The sequence below is a fragment of the Cetorhinus maximus genome, chromosome 1 (genome assembly GCF_964194155.1).
Source record: "Cetorhinus maximus chromosome 1, sCetMax3.hap1.1, whole genome shotgun sequence".
Taxonomy (NCBI): domain Eukaryota; kingdom Metazoa; phylum Chordata; class Chondrichthyes; order Lamniformes; family Cetorhinidae; genus Cetorhinus; species Cetorhinus maximus.
The window spans coordinates 57,100,855-57,121,007 of record NC_135879.1 but is presented as its reverse complement, the minus strand read 5'-3'; the positions used below and the strand labels follow the sequence as shown (position 1 = coordinate 57,121,007).

Here is a 20,153-nt window from a genome sequence, read left to right as displayed (position 1 = left end):
AAGTGAGGGCTAAATGGCGACATTGAGCAGTGATCACACTTTGAGATTTTCTACTGCCTGCACAGAGGGAAAATGTGGAATTGAAAGAACGGATGTGTTCTGTGAATCAGAGTATTCACAATCTGCATGTGGAAGGAGGAGAAGCTGGAGAACACACAAAGATTGCAAATCTCTCTTCATTCACGATGGACCTCGTAGTGTTATATAACAGAATACATTTTAATGGGGCTGTGATGTATAATGAATTTAAAACAGCCTTACACATTTCAATATGCAATTACTTTCCAGGAGTAGTTGATGGAGTGATCACATTGTATTCAGCCTGGACAAGCACAAAGCTGTTTTCGCGTATCTTTCTGACATGTACCAGCTCGCCACTCTCACCCACACTGATGATGCTGCTGTCTGGATCCCGAAAGGATACTTCTGTGTGTTTTCGGCAATGTTGGGAAAGAAGATGACGTAACCCTACTGCTAGTGCCATGCCAAGAGCAGCAGAACAACCCAGCAGGATTCCTAATTGAGGAACGCCCAGCTCTGCTCCTTTAGCTGGACTATCTCCTCGACCTGAGCCACTTTCCTTCTGAATGGTTTGTGTCACCCCAAGGGATATGTTCCTGACCACTTTACCCAAATCAGCTCTGGAACCTGAGTTTTTTGCCAATTGCAGGAAGTTTGCTGAAGCATGGTGTGATGTCAGCTGGTTTTCAGTCAGTGTTGGATTTACATCTTCTGGGTTTGGAAATAACCCAGAGCTCAGGACTGCTTTCCCTGCTAGGTTTTTGGCATTTTGTATATCCGTGGGTGTCCAGTCCATTACCTCACGTGAAGTGAAGTCAGCAAACCAGAAGGTAGAATATTCTTGCCCAGTTTTTATTGGCAAAGAAATAACTCCTGAAGATCCTGAATCGACCATCGTTGAAGTGGTCCAGGTGTTGACCTTTAAAATAAAATCATGATAGGAATTGAACACCATAATAATGAAATCCGTTGTTGCATAGTTATTGTTTGATGCTTATTACGAGATAATCTTGTAGTGATTCCATCACAATCATCTTCAGACTTGACACTGCCATGCTGTAACACTTCCTTTGACACCTATTGCCACTTAAAAAATACTGGCTCAAAATTGGGGTGGAGGTGGGGAGAAACACCCACTATATACTCCAAATTTTACACTGGCCCAGAAAATGCTGGCTAACTAAAGGAGAGTTCAAAGCACCTGGCATTATTTCTTCACAAGGTAAAAGCAATTCGAGGCAGGAAGAAATATAGCATAAGTTCCGATTCACCACAAGTTGCAAAGTGATTTGTGTGGCTCCACCATTTGGCTCAACAGAACCAAAAAGATTAGAACTTTGCCATCAGCCTCAATTGAAAATCATTCCATTCCAAGAAATTGCTGGGTTAGTGCCACAAATAAGATTTAATTTCATCGCTGCCATTTAGGGCCGTTAATTCATGTCACAGCGTGATTTATTGTCCTATGCATTTCCCCCCCTGACCCCCGCCAACCAATGCCAGCTCACAAAAAGGACAGGCAAGTTAAAAGGCAAACAGTGAAACATTTATTCAGTGCAACAGGTTAACTAAATTTGGAGATAATGAGTCAATTTAAATATTGTTCTATTTATCTTATTCGTTAACAGTTCTAAATGTTTAAAAGATCTAAATATTCAGTTTCAAAGAGTTGCAAATGACTTCTCAGAATTATTTAACAGCAGAAAAGCAACAATAGTAATAAGGGTAATAAATAAAAATAAATATCAGTAAACAGTAGAACAATAGCAACAAATTTAATGAATTATTTACAAGACTTGCTCCTTTGCAGGCACTGCAGAGGGCTGGCTATGAGTGAGACTGAGCAGAAGGAGGTGGACTCTATAAGAGAGAGGCAGCCTATTCCTTATGCTGCTCACCCCTCCACAGTGCAAGGATCAGGAGTTAGGGTCTGGGTTCCTGATCATGCACTGAAAGAGCAGATGAGCTACCAGTGAAGGAGCTACTTCCTATGGAGAGACAGCTGTTGGCTGCATTATTAGAGAATCATCCACAGGAGCCAGGCCCAGCCAGGCCTGTGCATCTGGTAAAAGTCTGGGGGTGGAAGGAAATCTGCTGGTCAGCCTCATGGCCCTGGACAGTATCCATATGGGTGCTGCTGCATGGGAAGGTAGGAGGGCACAGTATATAAGCAGAATACTGCGGATGCTGGAAATCTGAAATAAAAACAGAAACTACTGGAAAAACTCAGCAGGTCTGGCAGCATCTGTGGAGAGAGAAACAGAGTTAACGTTTCAAGTCTTTATGACTCTTCTTCATAAGGACTCGAAAGATCAACTCTGTTTCTCTCTCCACAGTACAATAGTACTTGTTGTGAACATGTCAACTGCCTGTGCAGCAAACTGGCAGAAGTTGCCCACATTCTAATTAAGCAACCTTAACTCCTCGATCTGAAATGTTGCAGGTACCTGTCATGTTCCCCAGTCAACTTTCTTCAAATCTATGGACCCCTGACATCTTACCCCATCTACCTTGCAGCTTGGCACATGTGTGGAGATTGAAGTGACAATGACACTTTGACTGCCCTCTTGCGCCCCCCACAGCTGCAACCAGGAACATACAGCCTCTCGTCCTGCTGCACCTCGTCACACTCAGCCCCCCTCACTGCTGTCTGCAGCCACCACCCTCCCCCACTCACTCCTAATCAAATCCAATTCACATCATTCACCATAAGATTCATCAGTCCCACAATTTCTGGTCCAGTAAGAACTGGGATCTTTAAGTAGCTTCAAGGCTAAGATCTCATATAAAGGGTTCAGGTAGCAGTTGAAATTTGCTCAAGTTTTGCACTTTCTTCTGAGTCCTTTGATCAATGTTCTGCCTTATTAATACTTCTGATTATTGCAAAATACTAATTCTTTCTTTCCCCCAACCAAAAAACAATCAATCAAAAGCAAAATCTCCTGTTGATATTCCTGTTTACCAATGTGGATTCCTACTTGTCCACATGGTACTCTTGCTCATATCATTTACTATGTTTAAGATTAATAATGGGCCATAACTTCTGAGCTCCAAGGCAGTGTAACTGGGGGTACCCCAAAGATGTACTGGGGAAAACCACACCCGCACCCCGCACCCCCACCCCCGGAGGTTTCTGGGTAAAGTTTGCATGGCAATTGCCCGGAAGTGCAAACTTCCCCTGGGTAATTGCCCTGCAATGGGAACCAACCAAAACTGCGATTTAAATTGCAAACGTCGGATGGTTCCGACTGGGTTACATCAATAATTACCCAGAAAAAGTTAGAAGAATTAAAACAACTTCCAACTTCTGGGTAACTACTGCACAGACCCACACTGACCCCACCAGAGGACTCACACCACACCCCCGAACCCCCAGGGGACTCCCACAACCCCACAACTACCCCCTCATGGGGACTCCCCAACCTCATGGGATTGTCCCCCCATGGACCTCCCCCCACCCCCTGATGAGCCCCTTCCCCTAACAGGACTTTTCTGCCCCCCCTGGAGACTGCCCAATGGGGACTCCACCACCCCCAGGCCCAACACCCAACCCCGCCAGACCCGGCTATTGACTCTCACCCCACCACCTTGCCAAGGCCTGACCAGACCCGACACTCCCCCATCAAGGCCTAACTAGACCGCAACCCCCCCCAAGTCTGATCCAACCCCTACCTCCTCCGCCAAAGCCCGACTTGACCCAACTGCACCCCCACCCCGCCCCGCCCCAAGGCCCAACCCAAGTCAATTCCCTCTCCCATCAAGGCCCAACCCAAATCAATTCCCTCCCCCCACCAAGGCCTGACTCGAATCAACCCCCCACCCACCTCCCCACACAACCAAGGCCTGACCCGAATCAACCACCCCTCCAATAGTACCACTGACCTTATACACTTACCTTCTCCCTGGTTTGTTGAAAACCTTTAAACCTTGCAGGACCTTTAAACTTACCTGCTTTACAGCAGCTAATGCTGTAAGAAAAGGGGTGTGGCCTCCTTCCCTCCAATTCAGCAGCGTGAACTGAAGGCCTCAGGATCATGCTGCCCTGCACAGTTCTCACCCAGCCTGAGTCGGAAGGTGGGGCAAGACAGGATCAAAAAGATTAAAAGGTAAAAAAGTAGGATCACAGAGTGGCAATCCGATTCTGATTGCCACTCTGTGGAAGCTCAGGCCCAATGTTTAATTAAACTATCCAACACTCCAGAGTTTAGCCCATTCAGACAATAATCTATAAAATATAAGAATTGTTACAGCACACCAAAATGAAAATGAAGTGAATACTTACTTGCACAATATCACTGCAATTCGGGCAAGGTTGAAAGGCTAGGTGGAAATCACTATTCAGAATATCTTCGCTAGAATGTAAAATTGTAAGAAGACAATGATTATTTTTGTTATAGTAAGTTTAATTAAATAAGCTATTTAGGGTAATTTCTTCAACTGTTTTAAGGTGATTTCTTCAATTGAATGGAATTTTCCATAAAACTATATTCACCCTCTTTAAGAGTCTAGTTACTGCCCTTATAAGCAGTGAAGTCCTCACTTGAAGTTATAGTTACATTCCTAAAAAGTGTAACTTTAAGTGAAACAACTTTCAGTGAATCACATTTTCCCATTACAACCAATGCAAAAGCTGTAGTTAGGTTCTGTAAGACCTTTGTCACCAGAAAAAAAAAAATTAAAACATATCACACCCATACAGTTATACCCGCGAACTTACGGAAAATGGGCATTTTTGAAAACAAAATAGAGAATGGACAATTTGCTTTAAAACAAGATGGAGTTAAGAGGTCAGGTGACCTCCCTTCTTGTCTGCCAATATACATGTAACTGCAAGACTGGAAGTTAGCTTGCTTGTCTGGACAGGACATTAAAAGGCAAACAACCTTTTGGGACATTTCATTGAGCAGGCATTAAAATACAACCGATCTTTCCTGTAGATTTAATGGCTGCTATTGTTCAAATACCTGAAGAAACTAGTGCGTAATGGGCTGTAGACTTCTTGGCTGCAGAATGGAATTCCACAGAATTGTGCTGAGGAGAAACCAATTTTATCACAAAGAGATGCAAATGGCTGAAACGGAAATCCTATTGTGTGTCAATGCTTATGTTGTCAGGGACCAATTGTGTGGATAATGGAAAATTAGATACTATGGTCACCTGACAGAAACCAGGTTGTGATAAAGAACATTTATTAACACACTTTGAGAGTCAGTTAGTCAGTCTAGGAGACAAGGAATCTCAGAGGGAAGCAATGCAGCCCAGCAAAGGAAGGACCCTGCCTAGAATCCATTAGCAGGCAGAGAAGAGAGGCTAGCCTTTTGCCTACCAATTTATAGAACAAAGCCAGATCTTCATTACTTGGGTTTAACTGCAACTCAACTGGAGCAAAGGCTAGAACCCCATTGCTGCAATTAGTAAGCCACAGTGAATTCAACACCAGCAACTTCCAACCTCCATTTGTTCAGTGAACCAAAAAGAAATTATCAGGCTGGAAACGTTTCAAGTTTCCATCTTGAAAGACTCAAGTATAACAGTGAATTTTTAGACTTTAAAAACCTAACTGCATACTCCCTGTGTCTGTGTGTTTATGTGAACGGATGCTGTTGCAAATAAATTCGGGTGTTGAGAAATAAACGTTTATTCTTTGTAAAAACTTATGAGGAAATCTGTCTTTGGTCTGTACTTATTAGTTACAGCACTCAAGGGGTTAAAACATTTCTTCTTTAAAACACAACTATCTGCAGTCAGTCAAGAGGTGGGAAAAGTGGGAATCATTCTATTATCTCTCCTCTGTGCGTAACAAACATTATACCCTGTATTTTGAAATACTTTACATTGCTAAATTACGATATTGATAATTTTATAATAAAACAAATTTAAAAATAAGGAAATATGCAAACTTTCTACATAATTGCCGCTCCGTCTCTCAGCTCCTCGCCACTGATCCTGCTCACCGAACCACACGCTTGCCACACACCCCACTCCCTGACTCAACCTCTCTCTGCCAACCCTCCAGTACATGGCCTATAATGGTCCCTGGCCCTCTCTCTCACATCCTCTGCCACTCCCTGGCCCTCACTCTCACTATCCCTCCAGCTCACAGCCTCTGCGGCTTCCTGGCCTTCAATCTCGCTATCTCTGCTGCTCACAGCCTCTACCACTCCCTGGCCCTCACTCTTGCTATCTCTGCTGCTCACAGCCTCTACTGCTCCCTGGCCCTCACTCTTGCTATCTCTCCTGCTCACAGCCTCTGCCATTCCTTTGCCCTCGCTCTATCTATCTCTCCAGCTTTCAGGCTCTGCTGTTCCCTGACCTTCCCTCTCCCTGATGACCTATGTTTCCTCTAAGCCTGCATGACCGTGGAACAACGTAAGAGGTGCTGGGCATTTAATTATTATATCCACATAGTCCCAGTGCTCAGACTATTGTGCCTTCATAGACTTTCGCCCTGCTCCTCCAATCACAGACTGTTTTCCCTCCCGTGCTTGCTGCTAAGAGGCTTGCTAGTCACTAATTTGATCCTGTTAGCAGCAATTTTGAAAGGGAAAACAGCTTTGATTGCACAAACAGTGGGGAAATGAGTGAAGGCACAATAGCCTGAACACAAGAGCAGTGGTGGTGCTGGGAGATTGTGAGGATTCAGTCAATGAGGGTTCAGTCAGTGAGAGAGAGACTTTGGGATTTCAGTCAGTGAGGGAGAGACTTTGGGATTTCAGTCAGTGAGGGAGAGGCTTTGGGATTTCAGTCAAAGAGAGAGAGAGACTGGGATTTCAGTCAGCGAGGGACAGAGAGACATTGGGATTTCAGTCAGTGAGCGAAAGATTGTTTTCCCTCCTGCACTTGCTGCTAATTGGCTGACTAGTCACTAGTTTAATTCAGTTGAGCCTATTTGCAGCAAGAGCAGGAGGAAAACAACTTGTGATTGGACAAACAGTGGGAAAGTGAATGAAGGCACAATAGCCTGAACCGCGGAGCAGTGGGAGGTTGAGAAGATTCGGTCAATGAGGAACTGGAGAAACTGTGGGGGTCCAGCGCAAATACTTGTTTCAGTGTGGTTTTTGACTAAGCACTACAATATTTTATGCAGCACTGGGATATGTTTCATTCTAACTAAAGGTGTGTTAACACGGTGAGCTCATGGTCTGCTCTGTTTTGGGAGAAAAATTACAGCTGACAAGCACAGTGTTACTGTTCCCCAAATTTGTGAATCAGGGAGGCCGTTTATAAAACTCGGTATTTAGTGACTGTCAGTTAATATTTCTAAGCATGGCTAATGGTTTGTTCTGGATGCCTCACTCACCAATTGTTCTGTTCTGTATAAATGCAAGCTCTTTATTTTATATAAATTCTATAAATAGACTAAGCTGCAGTCCTCCTGTCACATTCTGCCATTTTGTGCAGGATACCCAACTCAGCAGTCAACCTTACATAACTATAGCCATTCAAAAGTAGCATTTTTTCCAGTTAAATTGGATTCTAGTAGGGTATATTTGTCTACTGATGACTTGTGAGCTAATTAGTAGATTTGAATTCAATCAAATTCATAGATGTTTCATCTGGGCGTAGTGAGATTTTGTTGGTATAAGTGGGTTTGTAAGGGTTACTTAAGTTATAGCATGTCCTTTGAACAGCCTTGTCTAAACATAAGTAAAAAACATCAACCAACAAAGCAGAAATCCTAAAAAGAAATGTTGCCTCACGTTCAAAGGAGGGTGGCTGGATAAAATAGTAGAAACTGAATCTCAACAATCTAGAGGCTAGATTCCTTTAAAACTGAGGGAAACATTCCAGGACAGTGCTGACGTGAGTTTGATCTGCAAAATTTGTGCCGAAGCTAAGATATCCAGTGACTTCTCAACTGGGAAGTAATGGGAAGATGGATGGAAGTTGAACGACATGAAGAGGCATTTATCAAGTAAAGGTCATGAATGTGCTGTACATATTCTTAGAAACATAAGTTCATGCCCACTGGGATTTGATGTGCAAAGTATTTTTATCACAAACCACTAGTGACAGACAGATGAGACAGGAACTGATGGAAAGATAATGTTCAAAACCAGAAGAAATAAATGTTCTCATAGAAAATGTTCTGCTTGCAGTACGAATGAACACCTCCATAAACTCTGCAAAAAATAAATGATCACATGTAAAAGTATCCACATGTAGCAGCAGGCTGGTATAGCAAAATCTATGCTTTTGAGTTTTTGGTGGTAATCAACAGTCGTCTGTGCAGAAGTTATGTTGGAGATCTGCCTGATTTCCTATCATACACTTATTGATGAAAGCACAGATATTTCTGTTAACAGGGTGCTTATAATTTACTTTAAGTTCAGAGATGCAGCATCTGAAATGCATAAGGCAATGTTTGCTGGGATTATTAACATGTCTGCTTGTGAGAACCAGTTATTACAGCTGCTATCAAAGATTTTTATACTCTGAATATGCTGGACATGGTGAAAATTGTGATACAAAAACAAAAATAACTGGAAAAACTCAGCAGGCCTGACAGCATCTGTGGAGAAGAAGACAGAGTTAACATTTCGAGTCCATATGACTCTTCATCAGAACGTACTCGAAACGTTAACTCTGTCTTCCTCTCCACAGATGCTGTCAGACCTGCTGAGTTTTTCCAGCTATTTTTGTTTTTGTTTCAGGTTTCCAGCATCCGCAGTATTTTACTTTTATTTTAGTGAAAATTGTGATGTTCACTTCAGATGGTGCTTCTGTCATGCCAGGGAAAAATGATGGTGTTGCTACACTGCTCAAGTAGTGCATGCCACATTTATTAGAAAAACATTGTGTGACTCATCGAGAAGGTCTGGGGTTAGTCATAGCCATGTCCTAGGAAACAGAGACACCTTTGAAGACCATTTATACAATGTTCTGCAGATCTTCAATTTGAAGAGGACAATCGGAGGAAATGGCAGATGTCACAGAAAATGTGACTGTATTGTTTAAACCTCTAAATGAAGTGAGGTGGCTCTCCAAACATTTTGCTGTAAGTGCTCTGACGCACAATTACAAGACCCTTCTTAGATACTTTAAACATGAAATCTCAGAAAATAATGACCCTATCGAAAAGTTCTTCCTACTCTCTGACATTAATTACCATATCAGTCTAACAGCTTTAAATGGTGTATTATATTAATTCGCTGAACTGTCCAAATGTTTTCAGAAGAGCTCTTTGACAACGCTTGAAACTATACAGTTAGCTCTGGCCAAGACCCACAAGATGACAGGACAGTATCTTGGAGAAGGGCAAGACGGTGGCATAGTGGTATTGTCACTAGACTAATAACAGATCCAGGGTGATGTCCTGGGGACTGGGGTTCGAATCCCACCAGGGCTGACGGTGGAATTTGAATTCAATAAAAAAATCTCTACCATGTTGATGAAATCTGTTGTCCTTATCTAGCCTACATGTGACTCAAAGCAAAATGTTTGGAGAGCCACCTCACTTCATTTAGAGGTTTAAACAATACAGTCACATTTTCTGTGACATCTGCCATTTCCTCCGATTGTCCTCTTCAAATTGAAGATCTGCAGAACATTGTATAAATGGTCTTCAAATGTGTCTCTGTTTCCTAGGACATGAGGCCATCAGCAACAGCAGAATTGTACTCAAACACAATCTGTTACCTCATGACCTGGCATATCCCCCACTTTACCATTACCATCAAGCCAGGGGATCAACCCTGGTTCAATGAAGAGTGCAGGAGCAGCACCAGGCATACCTAAAAATGAGGTGTCAGCCTGGTGAAGCTATAACACAGGACTACCATGCATGCCAAGCAGCAAGTCATAGACAGAGCTATGTGATTCCCACAACCAACAGATCAGATCTAAGCTCTGCAGACCTACCACGTCCAGTTGTGAACGGTGGTGGACAATTAAACAACTCACTGGAGGACGAGGCTCCACAAATATCCCCATCTTCAATGATGGGGGAGCCCAGCACATCAGTGTAAAAGATAAGACTGAGGTATTTGCACCAATCTTCAGGCAGAAGTGCCGAGTGGATGATCCATCCCGGCCATCTCCAGAGTTCTCCAGTGTCACAGATGTCAATCTTCAGCCAATTCGATTCACTCCATGTGATATCAAGCGACGGCTGAAGGCACTGGATACTGCAAAGGCTATGAGCCCTGACAATATTCCGGCAATAGTACTGAAGACTTGTGCTCCAGAACTAGCAGCGCTCCTAGCCAAGCTGTTCCAGTACAGCTACAACACTGGCATCTACCCGGCTATGTGGAAATTGCCCAGGTATGTCCTGTACACAAAAAGCAGGACAAATCCAACCCAGCCATTTGCTGCCCCATCAGATTACTCTCCATCATCAGTAAAGTAATGGAAGGGATCATCAACAGTGCTATCAAGTGGCACTTACTTAGCAATAACCTGTTCAATGACGCCCAGTTTGGGATCCGTCAGGGCCACTCAGCTCCTGACAGCATTACAGCCTTGGTTCAAACATGGGCAAAAGAGCTGAACTTCAGAGATGAGGTAAGATTGACTGCCCTTGACATCAAGGCAGCATTTGACCGAGTGTGGCAGAACTGGAGTTAATGGGAATCAAGGGAAAACACTCCGCTGGTTGGAGTCTTGCCTAGCACAAAGGGAGATGGATGTGGTTGTTGGAGGTCAATCATTTCTGTTCCAGGACATTACTGCAGAAGTTCCTCAGGGTAGTGTCCTATGCCCAACCATCTTCAGTTGCTTCATCAGTGACCTTCCTTCCATCATAAGGTCAGAAGTGGGGATGTTCGCTGATAATTGCACAATGTTCAGCACCATTCGTGATACCACAGATACCGAAGCAGTCCATGTCCAAATGCAGCAAGACCTGGACAATTTCCAGGCTTGGGCTGACAAGTGGCAAGTAACATTCGCGCCACACAAGTGCCAGGCAATGACCATCTCCAACAAGAGAGAATCTAACCATCGTCCTGGACATTCAATAGCATTAGGAGTTCATTGTGAAACCCCCGCTATCAACACACTGGAGGTTACCATTGGCCAGAGTCTGAACTTGACTAGCCATATAAATACTGTGGCAACAAGGGCAGGTCAGAGGCTAGGAATCCTGCGGTGAGTAACTCACCTCCTGGCTCCCTAGAGCCTGTCCACCATCTACAAAGCACAAGTCAGGAGTGTGATGGAATACTCTCTACTTGCTTGGATGAGTGCAGCTCCCACAACACTCAAAAAGCTTGGCACCATCCATGACAAAGAAGCAGAAGCTTGATTGGCACCCCATCTGCAAACATTCACTCCCACCACCACCGACGCACAGTAGCAGCAGTATGTACCCGCGACCACTACCATCTAGAAGGACAAGGGCAGCAGATAGATGGGAATACCACCACCTGGAAGTTCCCCTCCAAGTCACCCACCATCCTCACTTGGAAATATATCGCCGTTCCTTCGCTGTCGCTGGGTCAAAATATTGGAGCTCCCTTCCTAACAGCACTGTGGATGTACCTACACCACATGAACTGCAGCGGTTCAAGAAGGCAGCTCACCACCACCTCCTCAAGGGCAATTAGGGATGGGCAATAAATGCTGGCCCAGCCAGTGAAGCCCACATCCAATGAATGCTTAAAAAAAGTCTCTTGTAGCAACAGGGCGAAAAGTCTAATTGCATCAAACACAAGAGATGAAGAAATCCACGGTGAATCTATTCTGCGTTTCATATCCCTGCCATGTGATCATATGGATAGAAGGTTTCCAGAAAAGGAATGAGATGAATGGGCAGCTTTTGAGTTTGCCTCACTTTCAGCACATCAACTCAGTTAGGAATTTGGTACTGAAACATTTGCAAGCTGGTTGACAAGTATAGAAGAATTTTGGACCTTAGTTGATGAAGTCGAGTGAAGTCATCTCCCAAAACATCGTGGAGGAGGAGGAGTTCATTGTGAATCAATACAATGATTACAAATATATTGCTGCAGAGAAACATGAAGAAAAGCTGATGACAAATTTCCAGGAAATGGTGACTTCCATTATACAAAATGCAGAATACAATCTAGTTTCACAACTGGTGGATAATACTGCAACCTTTCAAGCTTTCAGTGCTGATTGTGAGTGTGACTTCTGAATAGTATCAAAACTAAATCACAAACAGATTTAAAGAAAATCACCTGGATATGTTAGAGAGGATCAAATTTCACACTTCAAGTGGTGAAGAGGTAAATGTTGACACAGTATATAAACACTGGAAGAGTGGTATAGACAGAAGGGAAACAACCAGGGAAAAGTAGCTGGCCCATCATCTAACCTGCCAACTACAGGCTGTGGGGTCTCATTCCAGTGACAGTGATTAGCGGTCAAGGGATATAATCTTTAATTTCAAGCTGAAGAAAGTATGAATAGATACTTGTAAATTTGTAAAAGATTACTGAGAATTGTGCAGTGTTCATATCCTTTTCAATTGATTGTATTTTAAATAAACAAGCAGTGCACCTTGTTAATTATCTCGTTTTAATATTCTTTCTTCTTCTTCCATGCCTATGGTAACTTGGTGGTACACATCCTTATAATAGCTTGACATTAGTGCCCTTAACAAAATTCATTTTGCACATAGATGGAAAACAATTAGAGGGAACATTGGTGACCCCCCTGGTTTGCAGCCACTGCCATTCCCTGACCTATCCTCTCACTGCTGACACTTTGGCTTGCAGCGTACTCCTGCAAGTTGAAACTGCTCTTGCTGCTCATCTCCAGAGCCCTCACTCACAGCGGGGGTTTGCGAGATGGAAGCAGCGAACAGGAGAAGCCGGATACAGCAAGTTCAGCGAGAGGAAAGGTTTACAAACACCGGGAGAGTCAAGGAGCAGCAGAGGCCACTCCAAAATGGTGCCGATTGGGTCATGTAGCCCTACGTCATACCTGGCTCAAAACAACTTTAATTTGAGCTACAAAATGAGAATACAGGTCAACAGAATACGGGCATGATCCCAGTCGGTACTGAAGCTGGCTGATCTCAGCCAGGTGAGATGCCATAACTGATCAATTCTCCTGATTAGTATCAAAGTACTGTGGGTACATTGGACAAGGACATAATCAGTCCTGGCTATGATGTTCATTAGCTTTACAATACTCTCTGTCAAAGCTCACGCCTGGAAAATTGTCATTCTCCTGAACAATAGAAGGGCTGTTCACACCCATACAACTGTATGTCAGAAAATGTACTACATTTAAAACTAATGGCCTGAATCTCCCGATTGCTGGGCACATTGCTGCTGTGCATGGAGGTTCTCATGACCCTACGCTGCTGCGCATTTCTTCCGGGAGGTTGTGATCCCAGCTCTCAAAGAAATGCACAGCGCAGCGCCCCCGGGGAACTCAGTTGGAGAGCAGTAGATTCGGGAAAGACGGGACACACCTTTTTATGGCACTGGTTGGTGTATGGTAACTTTAAAATCCCAGTCTTTGGATGTTAGTGAATGGATGAGCAGCTGAGTGAGTGAATGGGTAGGTGCATGATGCGTAGGTGGGTGAGGTGGGTAGGTAGGTTGGTGAGTAAGATTGGTAGGTGAGTGGACAGGTGGGTGAGGTGCTAGGTGAGTGGGTAGGTGCTGAGGGGATAGGTGGGTGAGGTAGTCAGTGGGTGAGGTAATCAGTGGGTGAGGTAATCAGTGGGTGAGGTGGGTGAGGTAGTAGGTGGGTGAGGTGGGTGAGGCGGATGAATGGGTGGCTGGGTCAGGGATAGTTGGGTCAGGGGCTAGATCAGGTTGGTAGGGTTTTTAGGTGGTTGGGGGCTGGTTGGTGCAGCAGTTGGATGGTCGGGGGCAGTCAGGGGTTGAGGGTGTAGTTGGATGGGGGTAAAGTCAGGTGGTCAGGGGTCATTAGGGTGGTTAGGGGGATGGTTGAGGGGTAGTTGGGGTGGGTGATGGGAGGGTCAGTTGTGCAGTTACCCATGTGTTTAACTTGGTTTTTAATTTGTTTAACATTTCCTGGAAAACTATTCAGATAAGTCCTGTGGATCTCTCCCACGTCTCCGACTCTAGCTCAAAGTCAGAGACTTTAGTAGAGGGTCCCAGTCAGCAGGGGAATTGCCCTTTGGAAGTTTAAGCTTCCTGGGCAATTTCCACTTTGTTCGCATGTCATGACTTCCACAGGGTCCCTACATGCATCTCAGTTGTATGTCCGGTTTCCGACGATATGGAGGCCGAAAGATTTGGCCCACAGTATTGTAATAGTTTTACTCAAAACTTTCTACCTAATGTTCTAAACTGGCAACATCCTAGACCCGAGTCATGATTTCCTTTGATTGAGCTCATGAAGCTCATGCCAGTTTCTTTCTGTTCGTGCAAAAACGCAACACCACAGTCTTTTTGCATCAATTATGCACCAGTCCTTGCCAGTCCTTTAAGCCTGAGAAATTTTGAGTGATTTTACTGGGGGACAATTACCCGCCCTCACCCCAACAGAACATGTTGGCACAATGCTGACTGGAAACCCGGCTGCCCCGCAGTGATAATGCACTGGAGGCAGTTTTATTTGGATCAGAGTGGGACTCCTGCCCCCAGCTGGGAGGAAGTCCCGCCCTCGAGAGCTGCCGACCAAGCGCTGTAGTCTCAGCAGTACCAGAATTGATTAGTTGCCACTGGTGGGACTATAGCAGTCCAGGAAGATGAAGGAGTGATGGACCCTACACTAGCTATGTCAAGGATTTTGACTGGGTCTGGGGGTGGTGGGAAGGATTTTAGAGGTTGCGGGGGAGGGGGGAGGGATAAAGCAGGTACAATCTTGGGTGGGGATGCCCCAGTAGGCATAGATATCCCCCTAAAGGAAGTACCCTCCCTTTCTGCTCAACAGCAGTCCACACAGTGAAAGCTATCAGGCTGCTTGTCTTGCCTCTGCCTTCCCTAGCTGCACGTACTATAGTGGCAGAGGCAGAATGAGGCCCTTAAGTGGCCACTTATTGGCCATTTAAGGGCCTCAATGAGCCCAAGGGCCTAGGAGGTTGTGTTGTGGGGGACCTGCCTGACATATTGCCTGCCCACTGTAACATGGCAGACAGGTCAGGGGTTGGGGGGGGTGAAGGCAGCAGGCACCCCTCCAAATAGGCCAGCGAGGGACCGTAAAATTCAATCCCATGTTTCTAGGCTTCGTGAGGTGGGGAAGAAGTAGGTAGAGAGGAGGGAAATATTGAGGAGGGCTATACATATTTTTATGTTAATAGGACTTGCATTGCTGAGTATGATCATGTATCACTGATGGATTTTATAGGTATATCCAGCAACAAGTTGGATGTCCCTATTCTAAGTCTTATGCTATTATGTTGAAAATCCAGCTTGTAATTGGATTGTTTTAGCCAGGTGGCTGAAATACCATAGATTCAACTTTCTACAGTATATTCTAGATAGCATTGTGTAGAAAGTAATATAACAGAGTATACAAGATGATCACAGTGATTTAAACCAACAGAATACAGTGCAGGAATTGTAGTGAAGGATCTGGTACCTAAAGAGGTAACATGGGACTGAGTACAATACTGCCCACATAGTGATGTGAGAAGGCACATGACCTGGAGCTAAGGGCAATCTAGAGATAGGTAGCAACATGTAAGTACCTAGCATGGGGTCCTCTCCATACCTTTATGGATGTTCCTCTTGTGGGTGAATCTAGAACTAGAGGTCATTGTCTAAAAATAAGGGGTCACTCATTTACCCTCTACTGTAACTATGTACGTAGTTCAGTAATGTTAATAAAGACTTCCTTGTAACTTCAACAAGACTGCTTCATGATGTCCAAGCAAGTACACACCATGTGTAGCGACAACAGAACAGATCAGGAAGGAGAGCCATTGTTTAACATCTCATGATGGTGAGTCCTATTCTGAAACCAGAAGTGAGGCTATGATGTGCTGTTGTAACATACAAACGATTGTGGAGTATCAGATGCTCCAGAGGAAAAATGCACTCATGAAAACTACAACCCTACGTATAATTTAAAACAGTTACCAGGTCATTCTGTTCATTTGCATGGAAGAGTTTCCGCTAACATTTTTAGTATAGATATTTTCACATTTTGAAAAAAATATTAAGACAGGGCTAAATCTACCTTTCTGTGTCCCTGAACTCTACGGTTTTCAGCAGAGAGCTGCTCTCTGTTGTCTGGATACCAGTCAGTGTGTCTCTGTTCATGGAATTCAGGGATGGCTGTAGATGTCCATCATTCTGATGTGGATCCATACTGGGCTGTTGGATTGCAAGGCTGTGCTCTTGAGAATATCCGAGCAGTTCAGGCAAATAGCTTTCCACATTAGCAGCCTGTGGTCTGAGGTACTGTTCTTTGGTGATGAGTGGAGTTTGTGAAAATTCCTGTGTCATCTGCGTAATTGCTTGAGGGTTGAAGTAGTCTGCTGACTTCAGAGATGATAATGTGGATACTGCATTAACAAGATTGAAATACCAATTTCATTAACACTCAAAGGCCAAAGTCACAAAGATCAAAGTCCAAATTATTAGCTATAGCACATGGAAGGTAAGAATATTTATGCCAAATATATTAGTATTAATGGAATCATTATGCTGTTAAACAACAACAAATAAATTTCATTATTTAGTGCAGGATTATGCTTTAGTGCAGGATGAATAGTTAAATCTTTCTTTATAAATGTAATTTTAGCACATCTTTGCATCACAGATATAATGGTCCCAACGCCGGAGAGTAATATGATGATTTTTCTCTATAGTAATATGCCAGAAAATGCACTGAGGTATAGCTCTATAATGTCTCACTGAATTGCTTTTGCTTTTGAGAATCTTGACATTAAGCAGCATGCTATTTGACTATGGGAGGCATTATAGTAATGACCAATCCTGCACTCCCCTGAAATCCATTTAAACACACTTCCCAGCAAGGATCATTAGACGCTGATGAAATGTGAAAAACTCAGGAAATGGAGGCATGTAAAGCACAGGACGCATATAAAACCTTGGATGTTCCTGTTCTGAGACTCAATACCACAGCACATGGAGCATTTATCATTGAGTCATCCATGACGGTGTGGTAAACAAGTGGGCATAGCAAAGTAGCAATGTGACAGCACAGGGAGCTGTTGAATTTCTGTTCTCAGCTATACTGATAGGAGGAAATCCTGCAGAGGCCCAGGACTTCCAACTGCAAAGAAAGGAAAATAATTTTTCTTGGCCCAATGTCACCTCCCAGTAGTTGGCAGTGAATGGCATTGTTAGAGGCTCAGAAAGCAAGGAACAAGTTGTGACTGCTGTCTACAACAATGCTTTTCCCTTGGAAGATAAAAAGAGCTAAAAAGGTTCGATAATTTTTTTACAAGACAATATTATATATATATAATAAAAATATAATAAATTTAAAGGGTAACAAAGGGTTTATATCTTGTACACTGAGAGAGTGAAGCTGTTCCAACCATTAACTTTTCTCATTATATATTCAGTTCTGATTTTTAGTTTGCAGTACATGGTTCCTTGTTATTAATGGAGTTCCTTGAGCAGAAAACATGACGACCTTGATAAGTGAATATTACGCATGGCTGTAACATCAAGTGCATCATAGAGGACTACATGATTGTGATAGGAAATGATGTCTGTATTGCAGTCTGATACTGGAGTAAATGTTGAGGCTATATTATTCATGGCTGTGCACCTAACAGTATCGACAGAGCAAAAAGAGAGGCAGCATGGAATTGTGCTTTTGAAAAGATTCAGACCAGAGCTTGATGAGTTGGAAGTTATCCAGCTGAACTAAATAAACAAGGGCCCAATGGCCTTACAGCTTTCCACCACGTTTCACTTGAATTCTCTATGCAAACAGTTGTCTATCTGTGAACCTGCTGAAAGTTTACATCCAATGTTAGAATGCAAGTGTGAACCTCAATCAGTCACATGCGTCAATCACATCTGACACATCTGAGAGCTGGCTTGAGAGGAGTTTTTGATGCTGGGGCCATGAGGAGTTATTCATGCATGGTGTTGCTCATTGTTAACACTTTGATATCAGTTCATTTAAATAGAACATAGGGAAGTGAAATTCCTCTTTTAGTGAAAACTGGGAAAATGCTGTTTTTTTTCCCTCTTTGGTAATGAATGTGCTGCCAAGTAAAATATATTCTCCGAGGTTTTGTATTTCAAAGGATCCTGGTTTCATTACTAGATTACAGAGGAAATACAAGCATTTTCTTGTTTATTGTTAAAAGAGGTATTTCAAGCCCAGATTATCGTTACCAATGAAGAATTTGCCCTAAAATGTTTTAACTTTGTCAGTTAAATGACACCAGCAATTCCGTACTTTAATAGCTTAAAATCAATATAACTCATTTTTATAGTGACAGAAGTAAAATGTGCTGTACCTTCAGTAAAGGGAACAGTTCTTCCTGAGGTGCTGTTATACACAGATGCCTGGAGTGTTTCCTTTAATTCCTCATTCCTCGTCGATATGGAATAATTCTGTTTTTGGTCAGAAATGAGACCAGACTCAATTCTGGCCCAGTAAACGAAGTATGACTGGACAGCTGAAACACTGTAGGTGACAGGGAACAGAAATCACTGATTAGAATGTGATCTCAGGGGATGCCATCATTTTCAACACTCATTAATCCAGAGGGAAAATATCTCAGCAAGTAGCACCATCAGGTAACTGTAACATTAACTGTGTACTCAAACTGGAATTGCAAGTGGGAGGTGCTGAAACTTATGGACTGAATTTTCCCGAATGAGTCCCAATCCTGATGTCAGCCACAATTCCAGGCCGGGAACCTGGAAGTGGCCTTGGGACTCTCATAAAATGGCCTCTAAATGGGTCTGAATTACCCCAGTTGGCTGCCTGCCTCCAACCCCGTCTCCATTGGGCCAGAAAATGTAGTTACACGACCCAAAGCATTGCAGTTCTTAGCACCCGCCTCTTAAACAATTTCCCATGAGGAGTCAGACCCTTTGCCTTCTGACACGGTCAGCAGTCACAATGCTGCCCTTCAGAAAACTTATCAGAAATGTAAAGGTGCACAACAAATATTGTACATAAATATACCTTTATTCTGACTTCCTTTACTGGAGTCAAGCTCACCATTTTTAAGGTACAGTACCTGACTGCAGCAAGCCATGTTTGAATCTTTGAACAGGTGAAAGCTGATGTCACGTGAAGCTAAGACCTCAACAACATTGGCATGGTTCAGTATTTCAGTACTTATAGACTCCTGGCCAGACTCCTAACCCTGATTCACAATTTGCCATGGACATGTTTCAACATTAATGGAAGATGAATTTGTATTTTCATTGATCTCCACCAAGGCCTCTCTACTTTTGCCAATTTTCTTTTTATAAGTTTTGAAGGTTGGACATTTTCTATTTGTGTTTTAAGGTCATCGGCAATAATTACAAAAATTTGATGTCCCCAGTGAGTTGGTCTGGTGCTTTCCAAACAAAGGAGAGATTTCTCTTCAGTGACTTGTCTGAGTGGGTCACGGTATCTCCATCTTCAGAACACTTCAGTAGTTTGGATCCAGAGGAAATGAAAATGAATGTCCCAGCCACGCGGTCATCAACCACTCGGCGAGCCTGCATCAGGAAGCCCATGAAGTCGCGTGTGCTCCTCACAGTCACTGTAAAGTATAAGAGACATTCATCAATGTTAGAAGAGGAGCAAGCAGGCTTTTTCCTTCACTCCAGGAGTTACTCTCAAAACACACAATACTTCAGTTGGGTATGCTCCAAACCATCTTCCTTTACATCACCACTCTTTAATGGGTTTTATGTCTTCCCCCATTCTGCCTCTATCTCAGCCCCTCCTCTTCTCAAATTTTCATTCACCTCTAGGCTCAGTTTCTCTAATGCCCTCCTTGCTGGGCTTCATCTTTCACCCTTTATAAGCTCCAACTTATCTAGTACTCAGCGGCCGCAGTCTGTTCTGCTTTAAATCCTGCACAGAGACCGAAACTGGCTCAATTTCCCAACACTTTAAATTTAATTTCCCCATCGTCATCTTCAAATCCCATCATCGTCCCTCTCAAATGTGGTGTCTCAGAGAAATCCAACTAAAGGAAAAGCAGAGATATTTAGCCTATTTGTCTATGCTGGCTCTTTGTTAGAGCATTCCAAAACTAACCTCTCTGACTGATCTCTCCCTATAGACCTGAACCTTGGCCT

At 43.4% G+C, this 20,153-nt stretch overlaps 1 protein-coding gene across 1 annotated transcript in view; it reads right to left on the bottom strand.

Moving 5' to 3' along the window:
• Nucleotides 1-227: 227 nt before the first annotated feature.
• Nucleotides 228-20,153, bottom strand: part of reeld1 (reeler domain containing 1) — a 42,871-nt gene continuing 22,945 nt past the window's right edge. The window contains exons 2-6 of the mRNA XM_078539868.1: nt 19,387-19,609; nt 18,362-18,531; nt 16,093-16,420; nt 4,304-4,373; nt 228-940 (exon numbers count right to left, since the gene is read on the bottom strand). Of these exons, the coding sequence (XP_078395994.1) occupies nt 278-940; nt 4,304-4,373; nt 16,093-16,420; nt 18,362-18,531; nt 19,387-19,609 (1,454 nt within the window). The 3' untranslated portion in view covers nt 228-277. The remainder of the gene's footprint in view (nt 941-4,303; nt 4,374-16,092; nt 16,421-18,361; nt 18,532-19,386; nt 19,610-20,153) is intronic.